At 42.9% G+C, this 26356-nt stretch overlaps 1 protein-coding gene across 1 annotated transcript in view; it reads left to right on the top strand.

Annotated features, from left to right (window-relative positions):
• Window positions 1-26356, top strand: part of LOC146617629 (uncharacterized) — a 55776-nt gene that overhangs the window by 26694 nt on the left and 2726 nt on the right. The window contains exons 10-18 of the mRNA XM_085373503.1: window positions 908-1104; window positions 1843-1898; window positions 2214-3834; window positions 4015-4254; window positions 4495-5319; window positions 5872-6569; window positions 11519-11738; window positions 15415-15622; window positions 25087-25171. Coding sequence (XP_085229629.1) covers window positions 908-1104; window positions 1843-1898; window positions 2214-3834; window positions 4015-4254; window positions 4495-5319; window positions 5872-6569; window positions 11519-11738; window positions 15415-15622; window positions 25087-25171 — 4150 coding nt within the window. The remainder of the gene's footprint in view (window positions 1-907; window positions 1105-1842; window positions 1899-2213; window positions 3835-4014; window positions 4255-4494; window positions 5320-5871; window positions 6570-11518; window positions 11739-15414; window positions 15623-25086; window positions 25172-26356) is intronic.

Raw genomic sequence — 26356 nt, 5'->3', positions numbered from 1 at the left:
TTATGTACAGTCTGTGGAGGAGACAAAAAACAGCGATAAGAGGGAAGTAAGTGTAAAACCAACCTGGTGATTTACAAGTTCCGAATGGAGAACCATCTCGCGGCCTAAAGAAGAAGTGCTTTCACTTCGTCAGTTCACTCAAAACAAAGAAATTCACATCATCGGCATTCTAATTGTCCCATCTAACAAATCAGCTTATTCTCTGCTGATGATGATAGCGATGCAGAATATTGATGCAGCTCAATATTCTCTTCTTGTTTTTGAAGTGTAGCTTCAGATATTAATGCCTGGCATTTTAAAAGTAGTGTTTCTCAGTGCAACCTTTTAACTATGTATGTGAAACTCTTTCCCATATGTCGGCTCCTTTTGTCAAAGCTGTCCTTTAGTGTCTGTGATCTCACATGCATACATGAGCGCAAACTCATAGTTTGTAGTTAGTAGTTTTTATTGCCTAAATCCAATCAGAGAGTAACAAGCGAAACAGACCAGGCATCTAAAACTTAGTGCAATTCACAAATGTGCCAATCTGAGATTTTTGCCACCTATGCATCCTCAGCTGCTTTAAAGACAGCGGATATTTCTGCCAAAGGACACTCCGTAGCAGAGATCACGATGAAATCTGCAGCATTATGTTAAAACACGATGTTACAGGACTGACGAAACAAAAGCTGAGAAGCACAAAATCTCCATAACAGTCGACCTGTATTTGCAGAGTTCAGACATTTATTGATCAGCGCGGTTAGTGAGAAGATTCAGAGGCAGTATCTCCTGACCCTGACACAGCTCACCCTGTAGAGTCTCTGCCCCACCTACCCATGAAACTGAATGTCATCCCTCATCTGCTCCCCATATTCATGTCTGTTTTGCCATCTTTAAAAAATAAAAAGGATAATATTTCCTCTTTCAGGCCTGGAGGAATCTCGGTGCACTACTCTCTGGTCTTTGAGGTCAGTTCCCCTCAAATCACCTCTGAGATTTCAGAGAATGCGACTGACACACCCAAGTCTTCCTCAGCCAACTCTGCACTCAGGGAAATGGTGACCAAGGCTCTGCGTGAGGAGGCGTCCCTTCCAGTCGACCTGGATTCAATTAACTTTGAACCAGGTAACATCTCTCCACAGAGGTCACTCTTTGGTTTCATTTATATGGTCATCGCACAAATAAGTTGCATGTAAAGAGTCATGAACAGCTCTACTTGCATTTTTTAGACGGCATGGGCAACATCCAGCTACTGTGACACAGCTGTCTCAGATCGTCCTCTGTGATCCAGGCCCTTCAAAAGCTAAAAAATTTCTTCAGGACCTAAATTTGTTTCACCCAAATGATTATTTAGAACATGTGAACACCGGCATTGTTCAGTCTTCAACGAGAACGATGTTAGAACATTATTTTAATACAGAAGGATTCACAGCTACAGTCTGTAACAAAAAAACCACCTTTCATAAAGACTTCTCCAGTGAATTCTCAGAAAACAGTCGAAAACGTCCCATCTGACACTTTCTTTTAAATAAGCCTCGTTTATCTGAATTAAAAATGAGGAACTGAATTAAAGAGCTTCACTTTAATTCAGTTTTGTACTGGCCAATTGTAAACATAGAAAACCTTACATAATCAGGCTCCCTGGAGCTCTATGACATTGTGGTTCCACTGAGAATTTTGGGCTCAGTGATACCTGGAGCATCCGGTGGAAACTTTTACGTAACTCCTAATTTGGACAATCAGCTATTTCTATTTAGTTAAAGCATTTAAGGCTTGGTGTATAATTCCACTACAAGATTTTGAGAAATATGAGTAACTGATTGGTTTTATCTGATTTCAACCTGCTTTTTTTTAATGTCATAGAAAAGATCCTCCTACCAGCATTGAGAGCCACCGCTTCAGTTGGAGTAATGAATCAGGTAAGACCATTATAATGGTTAATGAAACTGTAGTTGGCTTATTTTAAAGAGAGACCACCCCAGATGAAACCCCATAGAGCCTGCAGTGCTCTCTATCCATCACGTTCTATTAAATTGAAGACAACTGATCTCCAGAACTGTGCAGGTCACACTAGAGCAGTCTTTGTTTGTGTTGTCTTGTACAGCTTTCAGTGTGATTGGTAACATGTTTAAATACAATCCTTAAGACTTAAATATTGTAAATTAAAGTTGTCTAATAGTTTTTTTTTTTTTTTTTTTTTTTTTTTTTCATTTTTGCCAACATGCCTTCCACAGTCCAGCGAGCCTGATTCACACAACGAGTTGGAAATTTCCACTGTGGAGCCAGAGTTTGACAAATTCTGGCCGGCAGTTTCCCTCACCCCCATGGAGAAGGAAAATGCCCTGGAGATCCTGCTTGACCCAACAGCAGTCCCAGATGATGATGCGACAGCAGTGACCAGTGGGGTGGCAGAGGGCAGCGATCAACTCCCAGGCTCGGAGGACGTTACTGATGAGTCGATTTATGTGAGTGAACCCGGGCCAGTAAAGGAAGAGGGGAAGGGAGAAGAATTGCTGATCATTACACATGAGATTGAAACCATTCATCATGATGAAACCGGTAAACTTGTGCGAGACTACATTCCCACCCCTCCTGCACTTCTTGAGCTGGAGACAGATGCTCCCTACGTCAGTTTGTCTCCTAACCTGATACCAGAGGGAGACCTGAGTCCTGTTGGTGACGACAGAGAAGGTCCTAGATTGGACACTGTTCAGATTACCCCAACCGCTAATATTATATTCACTACAATTCCGGCTGCAAAGGAGGCGCCTGATGTTAGACTCCCCATCACAACAGTCTCCGCCATAACAGACCAGCCACCCACAAAGCCAACAGTGATACTTCATGAAGACGAAGAAGAAAATGCTCTTCCAGAGGAAGAAGAGGAGGTACATTTGGGTGTCTCTAAAACCCACGATGCTGGTGATATTTCAGAAACAAAGGATGTTTCAGAGTTGGAAAATGAAAAGGGCCTGCTCAAACCAGAAAGTGGGTTGGCAGTTGAACCTGATGAAGAATCGCTCAAAGTTTTGCAGGCAACTGTTGAAGTTTCAGAGACAGTTGAAGGAATATCTGAAGTTTCAGAGTCAGCCAAAGAAGTATCTGATGTTTCAGAGACAGTCAAAGAATCATCTGAAGTTTCAGAGCCAGTCAAAGAATCATCTGAAGTTTCAGAGACAGTCAAAGAAGTATTTGAAGTTTCAGAGTCAGCCAAAGAAGTATCTGATGTTTCAGAGACAGTCAAAGAATCATCTGAAGTTTCAGAGCCAGTCAAAGAATCATCTGAAGTTTCAGAGACAGTCAAAGAATCATCTGAAGTTTCAGAGACAGCCAAAGAAGTATCTGAAGTTTCAGAGACAGTCAAAGAAGTATCTGAAGTTTCAGAGACAGTCAAAGAATCAGCTGATGTGTTTAAACTAAAAGAAGTAGTAGCTGAAATTTCCAAGGTAGATGAACTTCAAGAACCTGACAAACTAGGAGCAACTGTTGCAGACCCTGATGAAAAAGTAGCTGAAGTATCAGTTGAAAAAGAAGTACATGGGGTTTCTGAACCAGAAAAAGAAGTGCCTGAAGTTTTAGAGCCAGACCAAGAAGTAGCTGAGGTTTCGAAACCACACAGAGAAGTGCCTGAAGTTTCAAATTTAGAAAAAGAAGTATATGAGGTTTTTGAAAGGGATAATGAAGTGCCTGAAGTTTCAGAGCCAGTAAAAGAGGTAACTGTAGTTTCAGAGCCAGGTCATGAAGTAGCCGAGGCCTCAAAACCAAATCAAGAAGTATCTGGGCCTTTGGAGCCAGATCAAGAAGTACTTGCGCCTTCAAAGCCAGGTCAAGAAATACCTGCGCCTTCAGAGCCAGGTCAAGAAGTACCTGCGCTTTCGGAGCCAGGACAAGAAGTACCTGCGCCTTCTGAGCCAGGTCAAGAAGTACCTGCGCCTTCTGAGCCAGGTCACGAAATACCTGCGCCTTCTGAGCCAGGTCAAGAAGTACCTGCGCCTTCTGAGCCAGGTCACGAAATACCTGCGCCTTCTGAGCCAGGTCAAGAAGTACCTGCACCTTCTGAGCCAGGTCAAGAAGTACCTGCGCCTTCTGAGCCAGGTCAAGAAGTACCTGCGCCTTCAGAGCCAGGTCAAGAAGTACCTGCGCCTTCAGAGCCAGGTCAAGAAATACCTGCGCCTTCAGAGCCAGGTCAAGAAGTACCTGCACTTTCGGAGCCAGGTCAAGAAGTACCTGCACCTTCAGAGCCAGGTCAAGAAATACCTGCGCCTTCAGAGCCAGGTCAAGAAATACCTGCACTTTCGGAGCCAGGTCAAGAAATACCTGCGCCTTCTGAGCCAGGTCAAGAAATACCTGCGCCCTCTGAGCCAGTTCAAGAAGTACCTGCGCCTTCAGAGCCAGGTCAAGAAGTACCTGCGCCTTCAGAGCCAGGTCAAGAAATACCTGCGCCTTCAGAGCCAGGTCAAGAAGTACCTGCACTTTCGGAGCCAGGTCAAGAAGTACCTGCACCTTCAGAGCCAGGTCAAGAAATACCTGCACTTTCGGAGCCAGGTCAAGAAATACCTGCGCCTTCTGAGCCAGGTCAAGAAATACCTGCGCCCTCTGAGCCAGTTCAAGAAGTACCTGCGCCTTCAGAGCCAGTTCAAGAAGTACCTGCACTTTCGGAGCCAGGTCAAGAAGTACCTGTGCCTTCAGAGCCAGTTCAAGAAGTACCTGCGCCTTCAGAGCCAGGTCAAGAAGTACCTGAAGTTTCTGAAGTAGATAATGAAGTGCCTGAAGTTTCAGAGCCAGCTGAAACCTCAGAGCCAGGTCACAAAGTAGCTGAAAATGCAAAACCAGACACAAAAGTGCCTGTAGACTCAGAGCCAGGGGAAGAGTTTATAGTAGAATCTCAAGAAGTTGCTGTTTCAGAGCCAGAAAAAGTAATTACAGAAGTAATTACTACTCTAGGTATTGAAGAGAAGGACCTTGAATTTTCAGAGCCCAAGGCAGAAGCAGAAGAAAGCACCGTCAAAGATCTGACAGAAGAAGCACTGCATGAACAGCCCAGTGTTTTACAACCAGAAGAGGAAAAAGCAAAAATTACAGAAGAGATTAAAAAAATGGACGAAAATGTAATTCCAAATTTGCAGCCTGAGCCAAATGTGGGGGGTGTTAAAGAACCAGAGGAAGAGTCACAACTCACAGGTGTAGAAGATGTTTCAGAACCAAAAGGAGAGGTGGTTGATGCCACAAGATCAGAAAAACTAGTGCCAGAGGCCTCTGAACCTGAAGCAAAAGTAATTCAGGAAAAGCCAGCAGATGTGAAACCAGCAGAAGAAGAGGTTTCTGAGGGTCCAGCACGAGGTGAGCAGGTGTGAAGAGCAGTGTTGGGGTTGTTATTCAAAAAAGTACTTTACTACACATAATTTTTTACTTTCCTTAAAAGTAATGCAGTACTTAATTACTCGCCGGAGAAATCAGTTCGCTTCACTACACTACACTACACTACTTGTTACATTACTTAAGTGTTTCTTTTGTAAAACCTATAAAGAGTATAATATATGGGCGAATTACAGTAATTATAAATGAGATGGAAGTGAGATGATTACATGTTTTCTGATGGATTGATTATATAATTTTAGAGCCGTGTACAAACCAAAATGTGATCTCCCTACATTTCAGTGCAGACTGTGCAATGTGTCTGTGCTGCATGAAAAGTTGTGGGTTATTTTTTGATTATTAAAGACTCCATCAGATGGATCTTTTCTGTAAGATTTTATCTTAGTGCAGAAGTGAGGATTCTGCATTAGCTGTATGAATTTATTATGTATGTATACAGGCACATTTTGGTAATTTGTTGAAATCCTTTGTGTGCACTCATGACTTAATTAATCCTTTTTGCCTGAAATTTCAAAGTGGCAGCTGCAGACACAACAGGCACATCAGAAGCCACTAAAGAGTTGCCAGAGGAGACACAAAAAAGTAATTTATCCCCAGAAACAGACATCAGTGTGACAGCACCACCAGCTTCAGACTCACTGCCTACACCTCCGGCAGCTTCTGTCGATGTTTCTGAAGTGTTTTTACCCGTCCCAACAATTGACTCTGGACTCTTTGAGGTAGCAGAGGAATCTGAAGTCCCCATTGTTACTGAGTCTCCTGAGGGTGATAGCGCTGAGCCGGAGGTGGAGTCAGAGCAAAGCGAGCCAGCTGTCGTCATTATTGATGAAGACTTAGGAGGCTACATAAAAAAAGAAGGCGGAAGCCCCACCACCCCGCCGGATGCTACCGAAGACATGGTGGAAGAAGCTGTGCAGGACCTGGCTGTGGAGCTGGATCAAACCAGCGTGGTGGCCACAGACCCAAATGAGCTCCTGGAAAAGGGAGAAGAGGGGAGCGGCTTCCTGTCTGTGCAGGAGGAACACAGGACCATTGTCACCACGGCCACACCTCCACTGAGATACCTAACCACTCCCACCATGACCACGGCCAGCCACGGCCGGGAGCTGGTGGTGTTCTTCAGCCTGCGCGTCACCAACATGGACTTCTCTGAGGACCTCTTCAACAAGACTTCACCTGAGTACAGGTCCCTGGAGAACACCTTCTTAGACGTGGTGAGTTGGAATGCAACCTGCATCCTTCTTTAGGGTTCTTTATTCTGCTGGTTTGTCTGGTTTAAAGAGTCATTATGTGTTGTTTGCAAAACTGTCACACCTCTTTGAATATATCAGCAATCACCAGTTAGTGGATTACAGCTGTTTAAGTAAAAATATATTTAAAGTTTTACGTACTGCAGCATTTCTCAAACTGTGGGACATGAGCCGCTGCAGGTGAGGCGTCGATAACCAGCTGAAAAATACAAATGGATGGAAAATTAATAAAACTGTGGGTAAACCTGAGGGTACTGCTAACCTTGGGCCTTTGCTTTTCTTAATGACTGATAAAACATGTTCAATGTGCTGTGTAAACTTGGATGAACTAGCTACGATGATGCAGAGCTGACAGCAGCTAGCCCTGTCGGCACCAGCCTGTCTGTGAAAGTGGCCACGGCAATATTAATGCATAGCTTTAAACCTCGATGTAACTCAAACAGGAGAGTTGAATAAAAGGTTTTCTCCACTACTGTTGTTCTGAAGGAGGAAACCATCCATAGAGGTCAAAACAGTTTTTTGTATTAATTCAATTCAATTTTATTTATATAGCGCCAAATCACAACAAAAGTTGCCTCAAGGCGCTTTATATTGTACAGTAGATACAGAGAAAAGCCCAATAATCATATGACCCCCTATGAGCAAGCACTTTGGTGACAGTGGGAAGGAAAAACTCCCTTTTAACAGGAAGAAACCTCCAGCAGAACCAGGCTCAGGGAGGGGCGGCCATCTGCTGCGACCGGTTGGGGTGGAAGAAGGAAAACAGGATAGAGACTTGCTGTGGAAGACAGACAGAGATTAATAACAGATATGATTCAATGCAGAGAGGTCTGTTAATACATAGTGAGTGAGAAAGGTGACTGCAAAGGAAAAACTCAATGCATCATTGAGACTCTGAAGGTTTTTATCTCAGCTGTAAAGTTGGACATTTTAACATATTAACATATTTTAACATATTATCCATCAGTCTATGGAGACTGACTCACTTTTGGAGCCTCATGTGGAAACTAGAGGTACTGCAGGTATTGGCACTAATGCATTCATTTGCATGTCATGTCTGCAGGTTTTTTTAATGTGTGATTTTAGAGTGTTAAATGACACAGACTATAAAGTTCAAGGTTTTATGTGACATTAATGTTCTGGAGTGTGATAGATTTAGATTTAGCTGCTGTACCTGACATATCCGTTTACTCTGGGTATTTTTCCTCGTTAAACGTGGGTCCATAGATATTTTCTTCTCTTTGGCAGAGCCGATATATTTGGTTTATATCACCACATTAAAAAAAGAAGAAGCAATTATCCAATTCTAAAATCGAAAACTGAGCACTTGCTGAATGCAGAAAAATTCAAACTGTTTAATATTTGGGAGAGCATCACATCATGAAGCTGTAGCCTGAGAGCTGAGGGGAGCTACAGACTCGGATCATAATCATGTGTGGCTCCATCAGCACCAGAGACTCCTTTCATGTCATTTCATACATTATTATAAGAGGAGAGGAGAACATATTCCCCAAACTGAGACCTAATTGGAGCTGGTTTCATCCCGCTTTGATGCCAATGAGCTATTTTTCCTTCTTTGATTAAAATATTCATATTAATAGGGATATTTAGAGTGTATCGACACAGTGCCTGGTGAGTGCGATACCTCATACTTCTATGACTTGATGGGTAAAACAGAAAGCCAGACACAATTAATAACACAAGCTCTGTTTTCATTCAGAGTTCTCCTGGAGCCCTCAGCGTCGGAGCTGCAGGTTGTTGCGCAGTGAATGGATATGTTTTGATGTTTTGGATGAAGTGAGAGAATAATTTCAAGCTCAGGCAGGTACAATACAGCCCTTATTTCTCTCTGAACAATGACTCTGCTGGATTAATGAGGCAGGAAGAACACGCCGGGGGAATATAATGGTAAATGGATGATGCAGGTGCGAGTCCTCTGCCTGAAATACTAATCTAAAGATGAAACGTGCCTCCTACTTACTGCAGTTTTATTTGCAGATTATTGCCTGCCGTCAGTGTCCTTCAGCTGAGATTTCAGATCAAATAATGTCTGAAGAAGTGGGAGCTCTATCTGGATTTCTTAGCATTCAGACAGTTTTATCAACCTTAACTCTCTGCATGGCGCTCACATCTTTCTTTACCTTTCTTATTTTTCACATTTGGATCCATCAATGATTAACACTCTACCCTAAACTAATTCCTGCTGCAAATGTACATTTTGGTGACCGTTACGTACTGACGTTTCAAAGTATTGAGTTCAAGCCTGGAGGCATTTACATACTAATATGGAGCTGCAGCAAGTGATGTTTGTGCAGCAGCCAATTAGAATCCAGAGCTAAAAACGGCTCAGTGTAACTAAAGGTGCAAATATTTCACATAAGCTTGAGTGACTATTCAAATACTCGGCAGTCATAAACATACCTTTCATTGATGAGTAAGCACTTCCTGCAGACTTTTCACATTAAAAGCCTTACAGGAACAGCAGCCTGCGAGCTGAGGCTTTTAATGAGTGTCAGTGATTTACAATGTTTGAAAGAGTGGCAAAGGTGAATAGACTGGAGTTACTGTTCTTTTTTGTTTAATTGGGAAACTTGGAAGGAAACCATTGAGTCTGCAGAAATGCTGAGTTTGCATTATCAGCAATATCGGCTAATTAAAAGAGGGGCAGGCAGGAAAATGGAGAGATCTGGGTAATATATGAGTCAAAAAACACAGAAAAGCTTTTTATTTGTGTTTAACTCGAGGAATTGAACCAGCAGCCTTTAAGTCGTCTCCTCTGTGTCCTCGCTCTGCTGCTGGCGGTGAAAAATTAATTCAAGCCCTGCAAGACGCAGTAATTATCACATGAATAGAAATACAGACTCAGGCCGACAGATACTGCCTGGTAAAGAAAGTACTTTAAATCCTTTTGGGGACCAACGTTTTCTGAATAGATTTTACTCTTCATCTGCTGAACAGTTTAAACTGCATCAATAGAGGTAATTATGTCCGGTCAATGCAAATTAGAGAAACAAAACTGTCGAGTGTTTCTATTTGTTCTCTTTTAGTTTGACTCTGCAGATCGTGTGTGTGTGTGTGTGTGTGTGTGTGCGTGCGTGCGTGCGTGCGTGCGTGCGTGTGTGTGTTGAACTTCATTTTCAGGGATACTAATTTGTCGGCACAGTGTCTCATTTAAGGTGAGGATGCTCTCAAAAAAACTCAATGACAGGAGGAATACATGAAGAGGAGTGATGACTGAAACGAAGTGCGCTGCTTTACTGCATCTCCTCCGTAAACAGCATAATCACATCAGTGGCACTCGCTGCCAGCGGCACTTATAAATGTACTTATTATTTCCGGACACATTTTACACGCACATGCAAAAAGGACCATAAATATTTGTGTAATGAAGGAAGAAACAAGCATGTTCGGTAAACTGGACTTGTGGGGATTTAACCCGACTTTAAAGAGTAAAACCTTTTTTTTCTACCAGTGATATATCACTGTCTCTCTCTCATGGGTTCAATTTAAGGTCGAAAAATATTTGTTTTAAACTGAAATTTATGATATAATAATAATCACGATGATAAAAATACATTTTAAAAATTCGTAAAAAAGTTTAAATTGATGAATGAGGAAAAATATTTAGAATCACTGATAGAGACTAAAGTAAACTTTGTAAACTCATCGCATAGATAATCAATTCGGTTTGATTATATAACACCAAATCACTGATGACAGTGGGAAGGAAAAACTTCCTTTTAACAGGAAGAATCTGCGGCTATCTGCTGTGTGGGGAGGAAGACAGAACAGGCTGTTCCTTTCTTTGAGGCAACGCGATCAACACCAAACAGAAGACACTTAGGTCACTGCATTTCTAAAGGTTCTCAAAAACGGTAAGATGTGAACAAATAAGATAGTCAGCTCCAAGTATATGCCTCCCTTCAACACCGCCGCTGTTAGCTGTACTATAAATAATAGAAGCGATTGCTGTCTGGTTGATAACAGATGGAAAGCAGCTCGTCGGGCTAAATGTGGTGAAAGCCATTCTTCTCTTTTTATGAGGTGGATGCTTTTTGTGCGGATCTTTTACAAATAAATGCACGAGAGGAAACAGCTTCCAGTACAGATGTTCATACTAATGCAAAGTTATTGAATAAACCATGTTACATGTAAAAATTTACATGTAATTTCTATAATTAATTGCACCAAAGGATCGACTTTAAAGTGAATTGAAGATAAATGGGATTGAAGAAGAAGTACTGACTTAAACTGAAGGGAGAAAAGAACAGGGCTGTAATCCTATTAAGAAGAATAAGCCAATCAATTTGGGGCACAAAAACTGGGATTTAACTAGAAAAAACCCGGATAAATCCTCTGATTACTTTCTGGTTTGAAGACACAGTTCATCCATATCACATTAAAGTTTAAAATTATGACTTTAATCTTTCCTTTCTGTGTCTGCTGACAGCGGATTGACTCAAACAGTGGGATGGTTTCTTCCTCAGAGAGATGTTTGTGTGATTTAAAAGGCGTTCTGTATTCTTTGCAGCTTCTGAATTACAATATAAATCTTCAGTGTGAGTTCAGGCATTGCAAGAATTTCTCGAGCAGGAGGAGGAAACATAGATGAATGTATTGATTTGTAGAAAGAAATTCCAGACATTCACACAAAACTCTGGATAAAATCAGACTGGGTGCATCAATTCAGCCAAGGCTTTGACTTCATGGGCATAAAAGATGTGAGTTATGTGAGCAGAGAGGCATCAAGTTATTTATGAATTCACTCAGTTTAGACAGAATTCATGATGAGACAGTTTAATCGGCCCAAACTACATTTACATCAATTTTCTTCTGTTTTTCCTTCAGTTTTGTTAATCAGTCAGACTCCCCTATGGCCTACGCGTCACTCTCTGCTTCTTCTTCTTCTGCAGCTGCTGCCGTTCCTGCAGGCCAACCTGACGGGCTTCAAAAAACTGGAGATCCTCAACTTCAGGAAGGGCAGCGTGGTCGTCAACAGCAAGATGAAGTTCACCAAGTCAGTGCCGTACAACATCACCGAGGCGGTCCACTGCATCCTGGAGGAGTTTTGCACCGCTGCCGCCAAGAAGCTGCACATCCAGATTGACACCCACTCTCTGGACATCGAACCAGGTGCGTGAAACGCTACCGGGTTTGCAGGTGTCCTGAGCTTTCTCTGCCCCAAACCGAACTGAATGTGAACTCCGGTCTGCTGCTCATGTACACCAGCCGGGCCTAAAATTGTGAGCAGTGACAGGTGAGGTGAATAACAGTGATTATTTCTTCACCTGTTAGCAGGTGGGAGCAAGTCAACATTTTGTTCTCAAAGTTGATTTGTTAGAAGCAGGTAAAATGAGCGAATGTAAGGATTGCCATCACAGTTTGACAAGGGCCGAGCTGTTCAGAGTGTCTCTACACCTGCAGCTCTCGTTGGGTGTTCCCGGTATGCAGGGGTCAGTATCTATCAAAGTGGTCCAAGGAACGAACAGTTGTCATGGGCGGCTGAGGCTCACTGATGCATGTGGGGAACGAAGCCCGGCCCGTGTGGCTACTTTAGCTCAAATTGCAAAAAACGTTTAAGCTGGTTCTGATAGAAAGCTGTCAGAATACACAGAACATCTGGCACTACAGACAGCGAGGGTTCCCACACTGACCCCATCCACCGTGTTCTGCTGGGAAACCTTGGGTCCTGCCAACACATGGACGTCACTTTGACATGTAACATCTACCTTAGCGGTGTTGCAGACCATGTACACCCTTTCATGGAAACAGTACTCCCTGATGGCTGTGTCTTTCATCAGGATAATGCGAGGTGCCACAAACCAGAAATAGTTCAGGAACAATTTGAGGTGTTGACTTGGCTTCCAGATTTCTCAGATCTCAGTCCAATCGAGCATCTGTGGGATATTCTGGACAAACAAGTCCCATCCATGGAGCCCCCCACCTCGCAGCTTAGAGGACTTAAAGGATCTGTCGCTTACATCTGGGTGTAGATCCCACGGCACACCTTCAGGAGTAGAGTGGAGTGCATGCCTCAACGGGTCCGTAGCAGTTTATAAAATAGAGTAATATAACACAGGAAGACAGTTTGTTTTGGCTGATGTTAGCAGTGATTAAAGCAAGCTCTGGCTCAGTGCTGATTCTACTGTTGTTCAACTGAATATCTAAGAGTCCTTTTTGCATGCAATGGTGTTTTTATTCCTTAACATGAAAGATTAAAAAGCCAACATGCCGTTTCTTTTGTTAGCTGCAGTGCGGTGGTGTTTTATGATGCCAGGATTTCTTTTTATGTATGAGATATAAACAGGCATCTTAGAATAATTCACATTTGTTGTATCAGCAGCGCTCCTCTGCATGCAGTTCACACTCTAAAAGCTTTGTGATGTAATATTCTCCACAGATGAGTCTGAGGCAGGGAGCAGAGATCACAAACATTCAAACAGACTTGGTAATTAGGTCTATATGTCAAATCCAACGGCACACGGTGGGATCGTAGAGAACATTATAGGGCCCGAATAATGGTGATGAAGATGAGAAGTGAGCTGCTGAGAGGAGAAGTGCTGCTGCAACATCTTCTGTCTCGAGGCGAGCGTGTGTGTGTTTCAGCAAAATCCTGATTGGGAATCAGGTTTTTGCTGAAACACTCGTGTTTGTTGTGAACAAAGCTGCAGAAGCTGTGTGATTTTTATCACATCGGTATGGACCAACATCTCTGAGGAGTGTTCCCCAGCAAGGGATACCTAATAAAGTGGCTGGCAAGACTAGATTTTGAACTAAAAGAGGCTATAAAGCATTACATACACTGTAAAAACAAAGGTAAATGCAGGTTTATAAAACCTTAAATTCTCTTGTAGTTGATTTGAGGGTTACAAGCAATCTCCCAAAAACTGTGCAGCGATATGTTTGATAGATTCCTCAAACCTGCCAGTTACACAGTCTAAGAAAAGTAGTAAGAGGGACATTTTACATACACAGATTAAATATGGCTATTTATTCCAAGTCATGATGTAAAAGCAGCTGTTTCTGTTCCAGCTGGCATACACTGATAAATATTAGAGATGGACCGATCCGATATTACGTATCGGTCCGATACTGACCTAAATTACTGGATCGGATATCGGAGAAAAATAAAAAAATGTAATCCGATCCATTAAATATCACGAAAGCACCTCACAAAACTTGCAACACGCCGTAACTCACCTCAGAACGTTAGCACGTCGGAGCAGTATGCATCACGTGATAGAGCGGCTGTGGCATGCGGGACCTGTCGGTGGTCTGGATAGCATGTGGAGCTTCGCTAGCAACCCGGCATTTCATCTCCGACAAAGTTATCCCCGAGAGAAGTAAAGCAAGTGTGTAAGTCCATCTCTGAATGTTTGTAAAGCATTCCTGCGTTAAGCTTAACAAGCGACTGCCTCTCCAGCTGCTACTTCAATCATGAAACTGCTTAACGATCAGCTGATCGGCTTTTCTGTCGCGAGTCCGTGTCTCTAGTTTGCTTTTGGCCCACTTTGCACCAGAAAGAGGAAACCAGCGGCTGAACAACAGCAGCACGTTTAAGCTTGATCAGCTGTTGTTAGAATGTATTTAATATTACTTTCTACTCGAGGATCTTTTTCTACGTAGCTGACGGCTGGTAACTGTGCAGGGGCGGATCTAGCAAAGTTTAGCCAGGGGGGCCGATAGGGCATTAACAGGGAAAAGGGGGCACAAAGACATACTTTTCTTTCTTATTCTCATTTAAAATGTCTAGCTTTTAATTATTTAATATTTATCTGAATCTTACACCCAAAGTTTTAATCTGATGTAAAATGTATAGAAGTCCATTATTGTATATAGTAACTGTTAAGTCTAATATACCCTAGTAAGCTATAGTACTTTTTCCTTTGGGAAGGTACCATCTGTGCAGTCTGCAATTTTGTTGAAGAAAGATGTTGAATCTATTTAATATTTCTTGAAAAAGAATTGATTTCTGTGCATTTTTTTTTCACACTGCATCAAATTAAGGTTGATTACGTCGATTAAGCATCATGAGGTGGAGCGTGAGGGGTGGTTCCCTATTTTTTATTTATTTATTTTTGTTGTTGCTGGGAGTTGGAACCCTATTAGTTAGGTTGCTTAATATTTATGCTAAGTACTCTTTAAAATACCAGAATAGGGAGGATGGTGTAGGTTTAAGTTTATTAGATTGATCAGTATTGCTGAACTATGAAATATTTTTTTTTTGCATACAGGTATAACAGAATAGCTTTAGTGTAGTTGTTGTTTTAAACTTGAGTATGAACTTATACAAAATGCAGCAAGATATTTAAAAAACAGTTTTGTTGATTAAAAAACACTATATCGGATTCATATCGGTATCGGCAGATATCCAAATTTATGATATCGGTATCGGACATAAAAAAGTGGTATCGTGCCATCTCTAATAAATATACAGTATAAATAAACAGGAACTCTCCAGGACACGAAGGCTGTAGACCCCCAGCAGAAGCCCTGATTCAAACACACATACTTGCTGATGTATGTTTGGATTACAGATACTGACCACGTGCTGTGGCTTCACAACATGATGTACTTCTCATCCGTGACACCCTGCACACATGCTAATTTCCCCGGAGTGAATCTGATGTTTAGTCTCGGAGGCCGGCTAAACCTTACATTTCAGTGCAGAGCAGGAGGAGAGGATCTCATTAAAATCAAACACTCCTCAGCACCTCCCGGAGAGAGGAGGGTGGTTAGAGGAAGGCGCGGGAAACTCCTCCTGAATACTAATGTGTGTCCACGTTTTTCTGCCTTCCTCTCCTTGCAGCTGATCAGGCCGATCCCTGCAAGTTCCAGGCCTGCGGTGAGTTTTCTCGCTGCGTGGTGAACGCCTGGACGAAGGAGGCGGAGTGTCAGTGCCAGTTGGGCTTCGTGTCAGTGGACGGTCTGCCCTGCCAGAGCCTGTGTGTCCTCCAGCCGAACTACTGCCAAGGAGGAGAGTGCCGCATAGTTCCCGGATACGGAGCCGTGTGCAGGTAAATGACGATGTATGCGGACTGTGTATCAGCAGGTCCACAGTTTGGTCTATAAAGTGTTACAAAGAACACAGAGCAGAAATCACAAAATTTATTATTTCTATAATTTTACAGTAAACGCAACCACATCATCAGCATATAATGGCAGTCTCAGTCTGTCCCTCCATATTACTTATTACACTGATATGCAGAACTCTAGAGACAAAGAGTTAACTCAAAAAGCACATGAGATGAGGGACTTTCAAAATAAGACAGGAAGTAACAGAACACAGGAACAAAAACAGCGTCCCAAACATTTTGTTGGGGGGTTGTTTAAAGAAAAAAGGAGTTAAACAAAACTGAAGGAAGCAAATAAATGAATGAAATCAAATAAAACATTAGGTTAAAGCTAATAATAGGTTTTAATACAAAAAAAGACTGCAAATAAAAACAACAAACTGAAAAAACAGGAAGAAACATTCACGGTGGACAGGACATCTCAGACTCAGCGAATGAAAACAGGACGAGTGTTAAATAGGATTTCAAACGGTCGATTGCTGAACTTTGTGCAGGTTGGCAGATTATTTGAGAGGCTGTGGAGTCGATTCATGGAGGGCAAATTTCATTGATAGCCAGTGCAGTGACCACTGCGTGATGTGTAGGAGCTGAATTGTGATTACTGAGTGGATTTGGACAAACTGAACATAAACGGGTCACCGCAGTTCAACTGAGAAGTCATTAAAGGGCCGTTAAAGTTAAAACCAGCTGCAGTTTTGTAAAAGCTGACCTTCACGACTGATTTGACTGTTAAAAATACGATTTTTACAACATTCAGCTGAACAACAGAACAGGAACACAGACCATGGGCAGCACGTGTTTCAGTTTTGGAGTGATGGTGAGGCAGAATTTAAATCTCAGGACCGGGGTTTGCAAACAGGTACAGCGGGAAAGTCAGCGTTCAGTCATTTCAAAGTCCCGGCTGCAGGAATGTGGGAACAATCATTTCAGAGTGATAATGTGTGACTGTCTTATCCTCACTCAGACTGAGCTGCCATTCTTTGAGCCGCTGGATTCAAACCGAGAGCCATAATTTTCATTACAGATGTATAATTTTTATCAGAGGGAGCTGGAGCCTGCCGGTGTATAATGTGATTTTCTGCTTTCTTTTTTTAAGTGGAATCGTTCTTTTTGTAAAGGGTCGTAATGCCTCGAGTTTAAGCTGTTCTCTGCAGCCTTCTTTAACTTTCTCTGTTAAAAGTAGAAAGTTATTCAGGTACTTTTTAACAACCTCAGCTTGGGGTTAACGCAGGGTAACCTTAAGCATGCAAAACAGAGGACTGAAGCCAAATTATACCCAATAAAATATGAGACAGGAATTAAACATACAATTAAACAGTGTTAGCAATCACCTCAATCGTAAACTGTGTCACTAAAATACACTGAACAAAAATATAAACGCAACACTTTTGTTTTTGCTCCCATTCCCCATGGGATGGACGTAGAGACCTAAAATTCATTCCAGATACACAATATAACCATCCCTCCCAAACAGTGGTCACAAATCAGTCCAAATGTGTGGTAGTGGGCACATCTGCTATATTGAGATAATCCATCCCACCTCACAGGTGTGCCACATCAGGATGCTGATCTGACATCATGAGTAGTGCACAGGTGTACCTCAGACTGCCCACAACAAAAGGCCACCCTGGAATGTGCAGTTTTGTCTCACAGCAAAATGCCACAGATGCCACAAGCAATGAGGGAGTGTGCAATTGGCATGCTGACAGCAGGAATGTCAACCAGATCTGTCGCCCGTGCATTGAATGTTCATTTCTCAACCATAAGCCGTCTCCACAGGCGTTTCAGAGAATATGGCAGCACATCCAACCGGCCTCACAACCGCAGACCTCGTGTAACCACACCAGCCCAGGACCTCCACATCCAGCAGGTTCACCTCCAAGATCGTCTGAGACCAGCCACCCAGACAGCTGCTGGAACAATTGGTTTGCACAACCAAACAATTTCTGCACAAACTGTCAGAAACCGTCTCAGGGACGCTCAACTGCATGCCCGTCGTCCTCATCGGGGTCTTGACCTGACTCCAGCTCGTCGCCGTAGCAGACTTGTGTGGGCAAATGCTCACATTCGATGGCGTCTGGCACGTTGGAGAGGTGTGCGCTTCACGGATGAATCATGGTTCACATTGTTCAGGGCAGATGGCAGCTGAGAATGTCCCAGTTCTTGCATGGCCAGCATACTCACCGGACATGTCACCCATTGAGCATGTTCGGGATGTGCTTGACCGGCGTATACGACAGCGTGTACCAGTTCCCACGAATATCCAACAACCTCGCACAGCCATTGAAGTGGAGTGGACCAACATTCCACAGGCCACAATTGACAATCTGATAGACTCCATGCGACGATGTGTTGCACTGCATGAGGCAAATGGTGGTCACACCAGATACTGACCGGTTCTGGGTCCCCAGACCCCCAATAGCGCAAAAAACTGCACATTCCAGGGTGGCCTTTTGTTGTGGGCAGTCTGAGGTACACCTGTGCACTACTCATGATGTCAGATCAGCATCCTGATGTGGCACACCTGTGAGGTGGGATGGATTATCTCAATATGGCAGATGTGCCCACTACCACACATTTGGACTGATTTGTGACCACTGTTTGGGAGGGATGGTTATATTGTGTATCTGGAATGAATTTTAGGTCTCTACGTCCATCCCATGGGGAATGGGAGCAAAAACAAAAGTCTTGCGTTTATATTTTTGTAGAATAAATATGAAATCTGATTAGTAAACATCCATTGTTTAACCACTTATAGCCTGTCACAGCTGTCACAGGGAGAAGGGTAAGGTGAGGCGTCTGTGGAGAGAAAGTGAACACTTTCATCTTTTAAAGTGAAAAAGTCCACATGTGGAGGCTGGAGGGGACACAGAGTCATACTCATACACAGATTTTCATGCTTCATTTGGATTTTTTTATAACGCATGAAGCTCTTTAATTGCCAATAAGTTACTCGGTTAGGTTGGTATGCATGCAAACTCCTCCCACAAAGGCCTCAGCGGGCCAGCGGATTCAAATCCAGAACCTTTTTGCTGTTAGGCAACTGTGCCACCCAAATATACCCCCTAAGAAACAAACAAAAAGGCCACAATAGGACAGACAACCAAAAAAATCCTTATCTGTCTATCTGATTCAGACTGTCCCAGGAGCCCACTGAGCTCCTGATCCAATCTGGGATCAGGAACTCAGGAACCAATCCAATCTTCTCTAGCAAGAAGCGATAAGGAGAGCGCGGCGGTCCGTGTCCATCTCCTGCAGAACCATTCCCTATTTGGGGGTTTGTGTTGCCGTGCCTCTCCAGATCACCCGTTGTCACTTTGATTTGCACTAAAACACCTGAAATGGATCAAGAAGATAAACTCTGGAGGCTGACACAGACTGAAGCCATGATATAACTACCAGCCACTCACGTGACTGCAGGAAAGTGAGCGTATAGAGACATCTATGGTGAGAGAAGAAGGGTGGAGCCTCTTTTTCTTCTTCTGTCGCTTTGTGGTGTAACAGCTACTTTGCTTTCACTCTTCTGTCCAGTTCATCCCAAACCAGCTCAATGGGGTTAAAGCCTGGAGACTGTGGCCACTTCGTGTTTTTAAGCTTACTATCTTGTTCTTTTTTCCTGAGGTAATTCTGCCATAGCTTGGACTTGGGTCATTATCTTGCTGTAGGATGAATCCTTGACCAACTACGTGCATACCAGAGGCTATTGCATAGTGCTGCAGAATGCTGTGGGAGCCGTTTTGCTTCATGGCGCCTCTCACTCTGTACAAGTCACCCACCCTGGATCCAGCAAAACAGCCCCAGACCATCACACTTCCTCCTCCATGTTTGCCAGTTAATGCCACACACTGTGAAACCATCCTTTCACCTACTCAACGGCGCACAAAGATCCTGCGTTACAAACTGAACATTTCAAATTTTGATTCCGCCTTCCAGTCTTCAGTCGTCCAATGGCAGCGTTTCATGACCCAGCCAAGCCTCTTTGTAATATTCTGACGTCTTAGCGATGGCTTTCTTGCTGCAACTCGTCCTGTAAAACCTGCAGCAAGAAGTCTCCTCTTCACAGTTGAAACTGAGACTTGCTACGACCACTATTAAGCTGTGCTTGAAGCTGTTATCCTGTTAGCCGCCTATCATGCAAGCTGTTAACTCCCAGAAACGTGTCCCATGATTCAGCTGTGGCTTTGGGTCTGCCAGACCTTATCCTGTCAGTTTGCCCCGGTTTCTGAGTGCCTTTTGATAGTGAAGAAAACTACTGTCACCTTAACTTTCTTTGCAATTTCTCTGTAGGAAATACAAAGTGCTACGTACATTTCATTGAAACTTGTGGTGCATGGTTGAACTTAGTACATCTGAAGCGTAACCGCCAGCTGTTAGCTGCTGTGATGAGTTTTAAATCGTGGCAGGATGATGTCGGCTGTCCACAGACGCCTTTGAAGAATAGTTCCTTTCCTTAAGCACTTAAAAGCTTCATTAATATCGTGTTTCATTAACTGTCAGCTCACATGCAGATTTTTTATTACATTATGAACGTTTAACTAAATTAAAAGTTATCCTCGGGTCTGTTAATAAACTGCACTGCAGGGAGCGGCGACGGTTTTAAATCTGAGACATTTAGAGACAGACAGGGTGAGATAATGGCTGGAAAGACTTTTTTCTCAACTCTTATGGAAACTTTGAAGGAAATCTGACGACGCTCTGCTTGGTTTTTTTAATTGTATTTAATCCAATAACACCAAACATCTGTCTGCTGAAACAAACAGACTCAGTAACAGCAGCTGCTCTCTGCGCTTTTATCAATATTTGTTCAGGACTAATTTTACTGCTGTTTAATCCGTGTGTGTGTGTGTGTGTGTGTGTGTGTGTGTGTGTGTGTGTGTGTGTGTGTGTGTGTGTGTGTGTGTGTGTGTGTGTGTGTGTGTGTGTGTGTGTGTGTGTGTGTGTGTAAAGATGATTTTCTGAGTTTTGGTAAGTTTGGCAGTCTTCGAGATGTAACGTAGTGCCGTAATCATCCTAAAGATTAACTGTGTCTGATGCTTTGGTTTATAGCAAAATGTTGCTTAAAACTGAGATCGTGATTTTGGTAACGCCTGCTCCTTATTTCTGGTTTTGAAAACTGTCAGAGAAAAAAAGAAAAATCTTTGCACATGTGGTTCATCAAACAGATGGATATGAGATGGACAAACAGATCCAACGCTGCAAAGAAAATTGATTTAATGTTTTGGTTTCTTTTTGTGGGTTTTGTCACTTTGTGACTGAGGGATTGATATTTTTCAGTTTCTTGTCACTTTAATGGTCAAATGATGGAAAAATTGCCCCAAAATAGCTTTAATGTGCCTCTGAATTCAGACTGACCATGCTTGTATGAAGTAATATCTTTGTGCACAGCCTTTAGCGGTCTTCTGCTCTGCTGTGGTGTTTATCCTCCTTCTCTCTGTCTGATCCGTCCCTCCATCATCCAGCCCCTCACCACTGTAAATCAATGCTAAGTTGATTTTTAACGGAGAGAAAGCGTTTTTTCTTTTATTAACCACCTGCAGAGAGTCGCTGCCGCTCAACTGCCAGAAAAATCTAATTTCAGCACCGTTATATGCCAGCACCTCGCCTCCTGACACACAGCACCTCAGAGATTCTCACGCTCAAACGTCGATTTTCCATCAGCTCAACCTTTGCACAGATAGTTTTGGGTCTGCATTGTTTCACCTGTCAGACAGCACAAACTTCATTTTCTGGATCTGCAGTGGTGAGACATTAGAGAAACCACAAAAGCGTAAAACACGTATTAAAACACCATCGTTACAGCTTCTGTGTCCACAGATTAACAGGCAGGAGATCCACAGCTCTGAGCTTCTAGACTGAGGACTTCGTTTATTGTTCGTTGGAGAAAAACACAAGAAAACTAAGAAGTGTGGTGTATTAGGGGCTAATCCTTTGTGATCTCCTTTGAATTCATCTTGTTAAGCGTTGTTGTAAAATCCTGACCTACACGAAACCCAGTTGTTAAAAACTTAAGCAGGAAAATAAGGGACAGCACAGCAGCTAATTTGAGTATCATAATTGGAGGTTCAGACTAAAAACGGAAGTTTCTTGTTCCTCAAAATACCAAATAAACAAATAAATAAGTAAATACAGTGCTTTTGGAGGATATGGTTAACAGCTCTCTTGCTTCCACCTTGACCAGCTCAAGACTTTTGCACAGAACTCAAAACAAGTGACAACATATTTCCACATTCTTTTGATCTTTTTTTATTTCTGCATTTACTCTTCGACCTTCCTGACCACGTCGTGATCACCAAACTTGGGGTGGGTTAAGATTAGCAGCCCAAAAGAGCAGCTCCAAAACAAATTCCCGTTTTCTTTACGATTCCATCAGAAACAGCAACAGCGTGCGGACAGCTGCACCAACGGTACTCATAGCGACGGCCCACATACCTCTGCAGGAGAGGAGGGCTATGTTTACCAAGTAACTGAATATGAATAATGAAAAGTTTCATCAATCAGAAGAAAAAGAGCATTTTTGGGGGCACAGGAATTTATATTTGGATGGTGCTTGGAAACTATTTTGATTTCCTTTATTATCTCGGGGGATTTCTTGTCTCTTTGTAGGCAGCGGACAGCAGAGAGATTAGAGGAAATGTGAGGAGGAGGAGGAGAGATGGTTTCCAGGGACACACAAATACACGGTCAGCATCTTAGCCCAGTGATCCACAACCAGGGGTATTTGTTCTGTAACTGCCAACGGCTTCTAGGAAAGAGTGAAGCAGCAGTACTAATTGGATAAATGTGATATTTCTGCATTTTATAAATAAGTAAACACAGTTCAGGCTTGAATGCTCGTGCCCACAAATGACAGGTGAAGTGCAGAAAGATGTGCACCTGAAGCAAAGTCTGACATCTGATTTTCTTACATTTAGTCGATGACCCGAATGTCTTCATTTGCATTCGGAGCCGAGGACACGGACGTGATTTTTCCCTGAACCGGAGCTGCGGTTTGTGGTTTTGTTTAACATGAATATTTGATTGGCCCGATTGGCCCGAGCAGCAGAAAGAAACCGCTGCCGGTTTCCTCCCGAAACGCTCTTCCGTCTTGGGGGATTGAGGGGGTGGCGGTCGACTTAGATTTGCCACGTTTCATTAACACTGAACCCTGTTAGGTCTAATCCAGCGTCCAGACCGGCCGAGAGAGGACAAAGAAACCAAAAACAGCCGTAAACACCGAACACCACCTGGCAGGTTAGTACCGCGGCGCTGCACATTCCTTTTAATCTCATTTGGCTGCCTGACAGCACAGAGAGCTGGCAGCAGTGAAATCATTTTGTGTAAGTTAAACGCTTTCTAATGAAAAGACTCCCCGAAAAGGCACACAGGGAACGACTCCGAGGAGTCCCATTTCTTTTTCCTACAAAGCTGTGCAGGTTTTCTTTGGCACCTTGCTCTCCATGTGTCCCTGATACTCCAGGTCACGTTTCTTTAATCCTGCTCGCTGGCTGGCTCAGACTTGTTTTAGTTGGGTGTTTGCCCGGGTGAGTGCAGGTGTAACAGACTGGTTTTAGTGTCTAGGCGTACAACCATGTGTGGTTTTCTAATATGCGGTTTAAAGGGTGAAGCTGGGGAAGGTGGAGGTTTTAGTTCCACGCAGGGTGAATCTTCAGTTGATATTTCAAAAAAAAATTTCCTCAGTAATGTGTTTTTATCTGCTGCAAACTCGCACTGGGTGACTTTACCTACCAACCTGGCACAAATAAATGCTAATGTAGTGTTTTAAAGCAGATATTGTGAAGTTATTTGAATTGCACAGTTTAAAAAAGAGTGACTTTGGAGCACTAAAAATAAGACAGTTTGTGTTGCAGAGCATCAGCCTGTGTGTAATTTCTGTAGTTAAATTGGATAATTGTGCACAGAGGCCCAAACCGTTTTTTTGTAGCAGGCTCTAAATGCATTTATTTCTGCTCTAACGTGAAACATTTTAACATCAAAGTCTATGGGGACCGACTCCTATCTGGAGCGAGCCTTAAATGGACATTAGAGGAAGTAATGGAGCAAAGGAGAGCTGTCGCTTCATAGTAAGAAAGATCTCACTTTAAATCCTGCCTTTCTTTGTGGTTCCTGCGTTGGTGGGTTCTCTACAGAAGACCAGCTGAGTTGATGAAGGGCTTATGAAAACAGATCCTAATACTGGTTCATGCATTAAAAAAAATAGGTTTTTGCTAAATAAAAAGGTTATTGATTGATTTGTCTCTCCAGCTTAGCTTTGAGATTTGCGGCTAATAGACTTAAATTAGTTTATGTTAGCTAACTAGTGACAGAACCGATAACTCAGAGGAAAATGAGGGACTAAACCTAAACTCAGTCCAAGGGGATCACCTTTGAGTTGCTCCTGGCTGTAACAATGAGTTTTATGTTAACAAACCAAAGATATTCTTTACACTTTCACTCTCTCTGTCTTTAGCAGTAAAGGAGTCATCATTGTTTGGACTGGTTCTTATATAGCGCTTTTCTACTCTGTCCGAGCACTCAAAGCGCTTTATACAGCTAATTCATTCACCCAATCACAGCCATTCACACAAGCACTTCTAAGCTTAAGTGCTAAGTATCTAACATTCATACACATTCACACTCCGATGGATGCATCGGAGAGCAACATGGGGTTAGTATCTTGCCCAAGGATATTTGGCATGCAGACTGGAGCAGCCTGGGATCGAACCACAGACCTTCTGGTTAGTGGCTGATCCGCTCTGCGAACTGAGCTACAGCCAGCTGCACTAAAAATCCACCTGTTAGCTGTAATGTTCAGGTTTGTAAAGCATTTTATAGATGAGAACAATGTTGAAGTTCATGAAAATTACACATTCAGAGCCTTTGAGTCTTATTCAGTTATCGGTCCATTAAATGGCTCTGAGCGGAACCTACCAACAAACCAACCCGGTGACATTCTGTACTTAAAAATTAAAAACTATAACTTTAAAAAAGGGTGGAGTGCCCACTCTGGGTCAGGGACAAGACCCTGCCCCAAGTGGAGGAGTTTAAGTATCTCGGGGTCTTGTTCACAAGTGATGGGAGAAGGGAGCCGGAGATCGACAGACGGATTGGTGCAGCGGCTGCAGCGATGCGGATGCTGTACCGGTCTGTTGTGGTGAAGAGAGAGCTGAGCGTAAAAGTGAAGCTCTCGATTTACTGATCGATCTACGCCCCTACCCTCACCTATGGCCACGAGCTGTGGGTAGTGACTGAAATAACAAGATCGCGAATACAAGCGGCAGAAATGAGCTTCCTCCGAAGTGTGGCTGGCCTCTCCCTTGGAGATAGGGTGAGAAGTTTGGCCATTCAGGAGGGGCTCAGAGTAGAGCAGCTGCTCCTCTACATCGAAAGGAGCCAGTTGAGGTGGTTTTCCGGGCATGTCCCACCGGGAGGAGGCCCCGGGGCAGACCCAGGACACGCTGGAGAGATTATATTTCTCGGCTGGCCTGTGTTCCCCCGGATAAGCTGGAGGAGATGGCTGGGGAGAGGGAGGTCTGGGCTTCTCTGCTTGGGCTGCTGCCCCTGCGACCCGGCCCCGGATAAGCGGAAGAAAATGGATGGATGTTAAGCACAGAGTTCTTAACTTCAGCTTCACAGACAGAGTTACATGTATTTACATTTCCTGAGCAGGGCTTCAAAGTGTAAATCCACATAGTGTTTCGTGTACACTTCAAGATGCTGCAACAAATCATTTTGTTTCTTTCAGAACTGTGATTTTTTTTTTTTTTTTAATTGAAATATTTTCCATTTCTGTTGTCCATCAAATTACTTAAGCTAATGTTTCAGTGGTTAGAGATGACAGAAGACGGAGATGAAGTCTGCAGCCTCTCGCAGCCATTTTCAACTGGTGTTAAAATGGAAACTCAAACAGTCAGTCCATCAGTCTACATTGAATTGGATAAATTTGGCAATTATGTGCAATCTGTTTGCAACAATAGGGTAAATCAGTAAAAACTGCTAATCTGATGCTGCTTAAATGCAGAGAAATTCACATTAACGGTTTACCTTCAGAGTCCTGCCAGAACCAGATTTGAAATAGAAATCCAGAAATAGTGACGTTGTTGCTGCCAAACTGCAATTTAACAGCAACATGAGACAAGCGCTCTTTGATATTGGAACCAGAACAAAATGAAGAAAGATCATAAAGAAACTCAGTGTAATTAGCTCTTTAGTTTAAGATGAGAGTACCTCTGTGCAACCTCAGAAACAGCTCGCACGTACACACTGTGTACAAACCATTAGACCAGTGTATATTCAGGTTTTGCTGTCCACTAACTAGACCACTATTCACGTGACTTTAACAAAGGTCCAGTCACACAGGCCTAGAGACCAGTGAACCCTGGTCACTGCTGGTCGCTAATGTATTATTCCCTGACTGGTTGGCAAATAGTTGCTGACAGTTGCTAGGTGAAATTGGTTGCTAAGATACGGTGCTGAATCAGAAACTACCTTGTGATTGGTTTGGTCACTCGCAGATTACCACAGTTGTCCACAGTTTCCATGAAATACGCTGACTTCTGCAAACACTCACCAAGTTGCAAAGACAGAAATATTTCCTGTGTTTTAGACCAAATGCACATAAGATAGTAAAGCTGTGCAAGACATTATTATGCCACGCTGGTTTATTGATGGATTGTATTTATTTATGTATTTTATATATTT

This window comes from Diplotaxodon limnothrissa, linkage group LG15 (assembly GCF_057381915.1).
Source record: "Diplotaxodon limnothrissa isolate DT_005_m linkage group LG15, D_limnothrissa_male_GT1.1, whole genome shotgun sequence".
Classification (NCBI taxonomy): domain Eukaryota; kingdom Metazoa; phylum Chordata; class Actinopteri; order Cichliformes; family Cichlidae; genus Diplotaxodon; species Diplotaxodon limnothrissa.
This window is presented reverse-complemented; position numbering and strand designations above follow the sequence as displayed.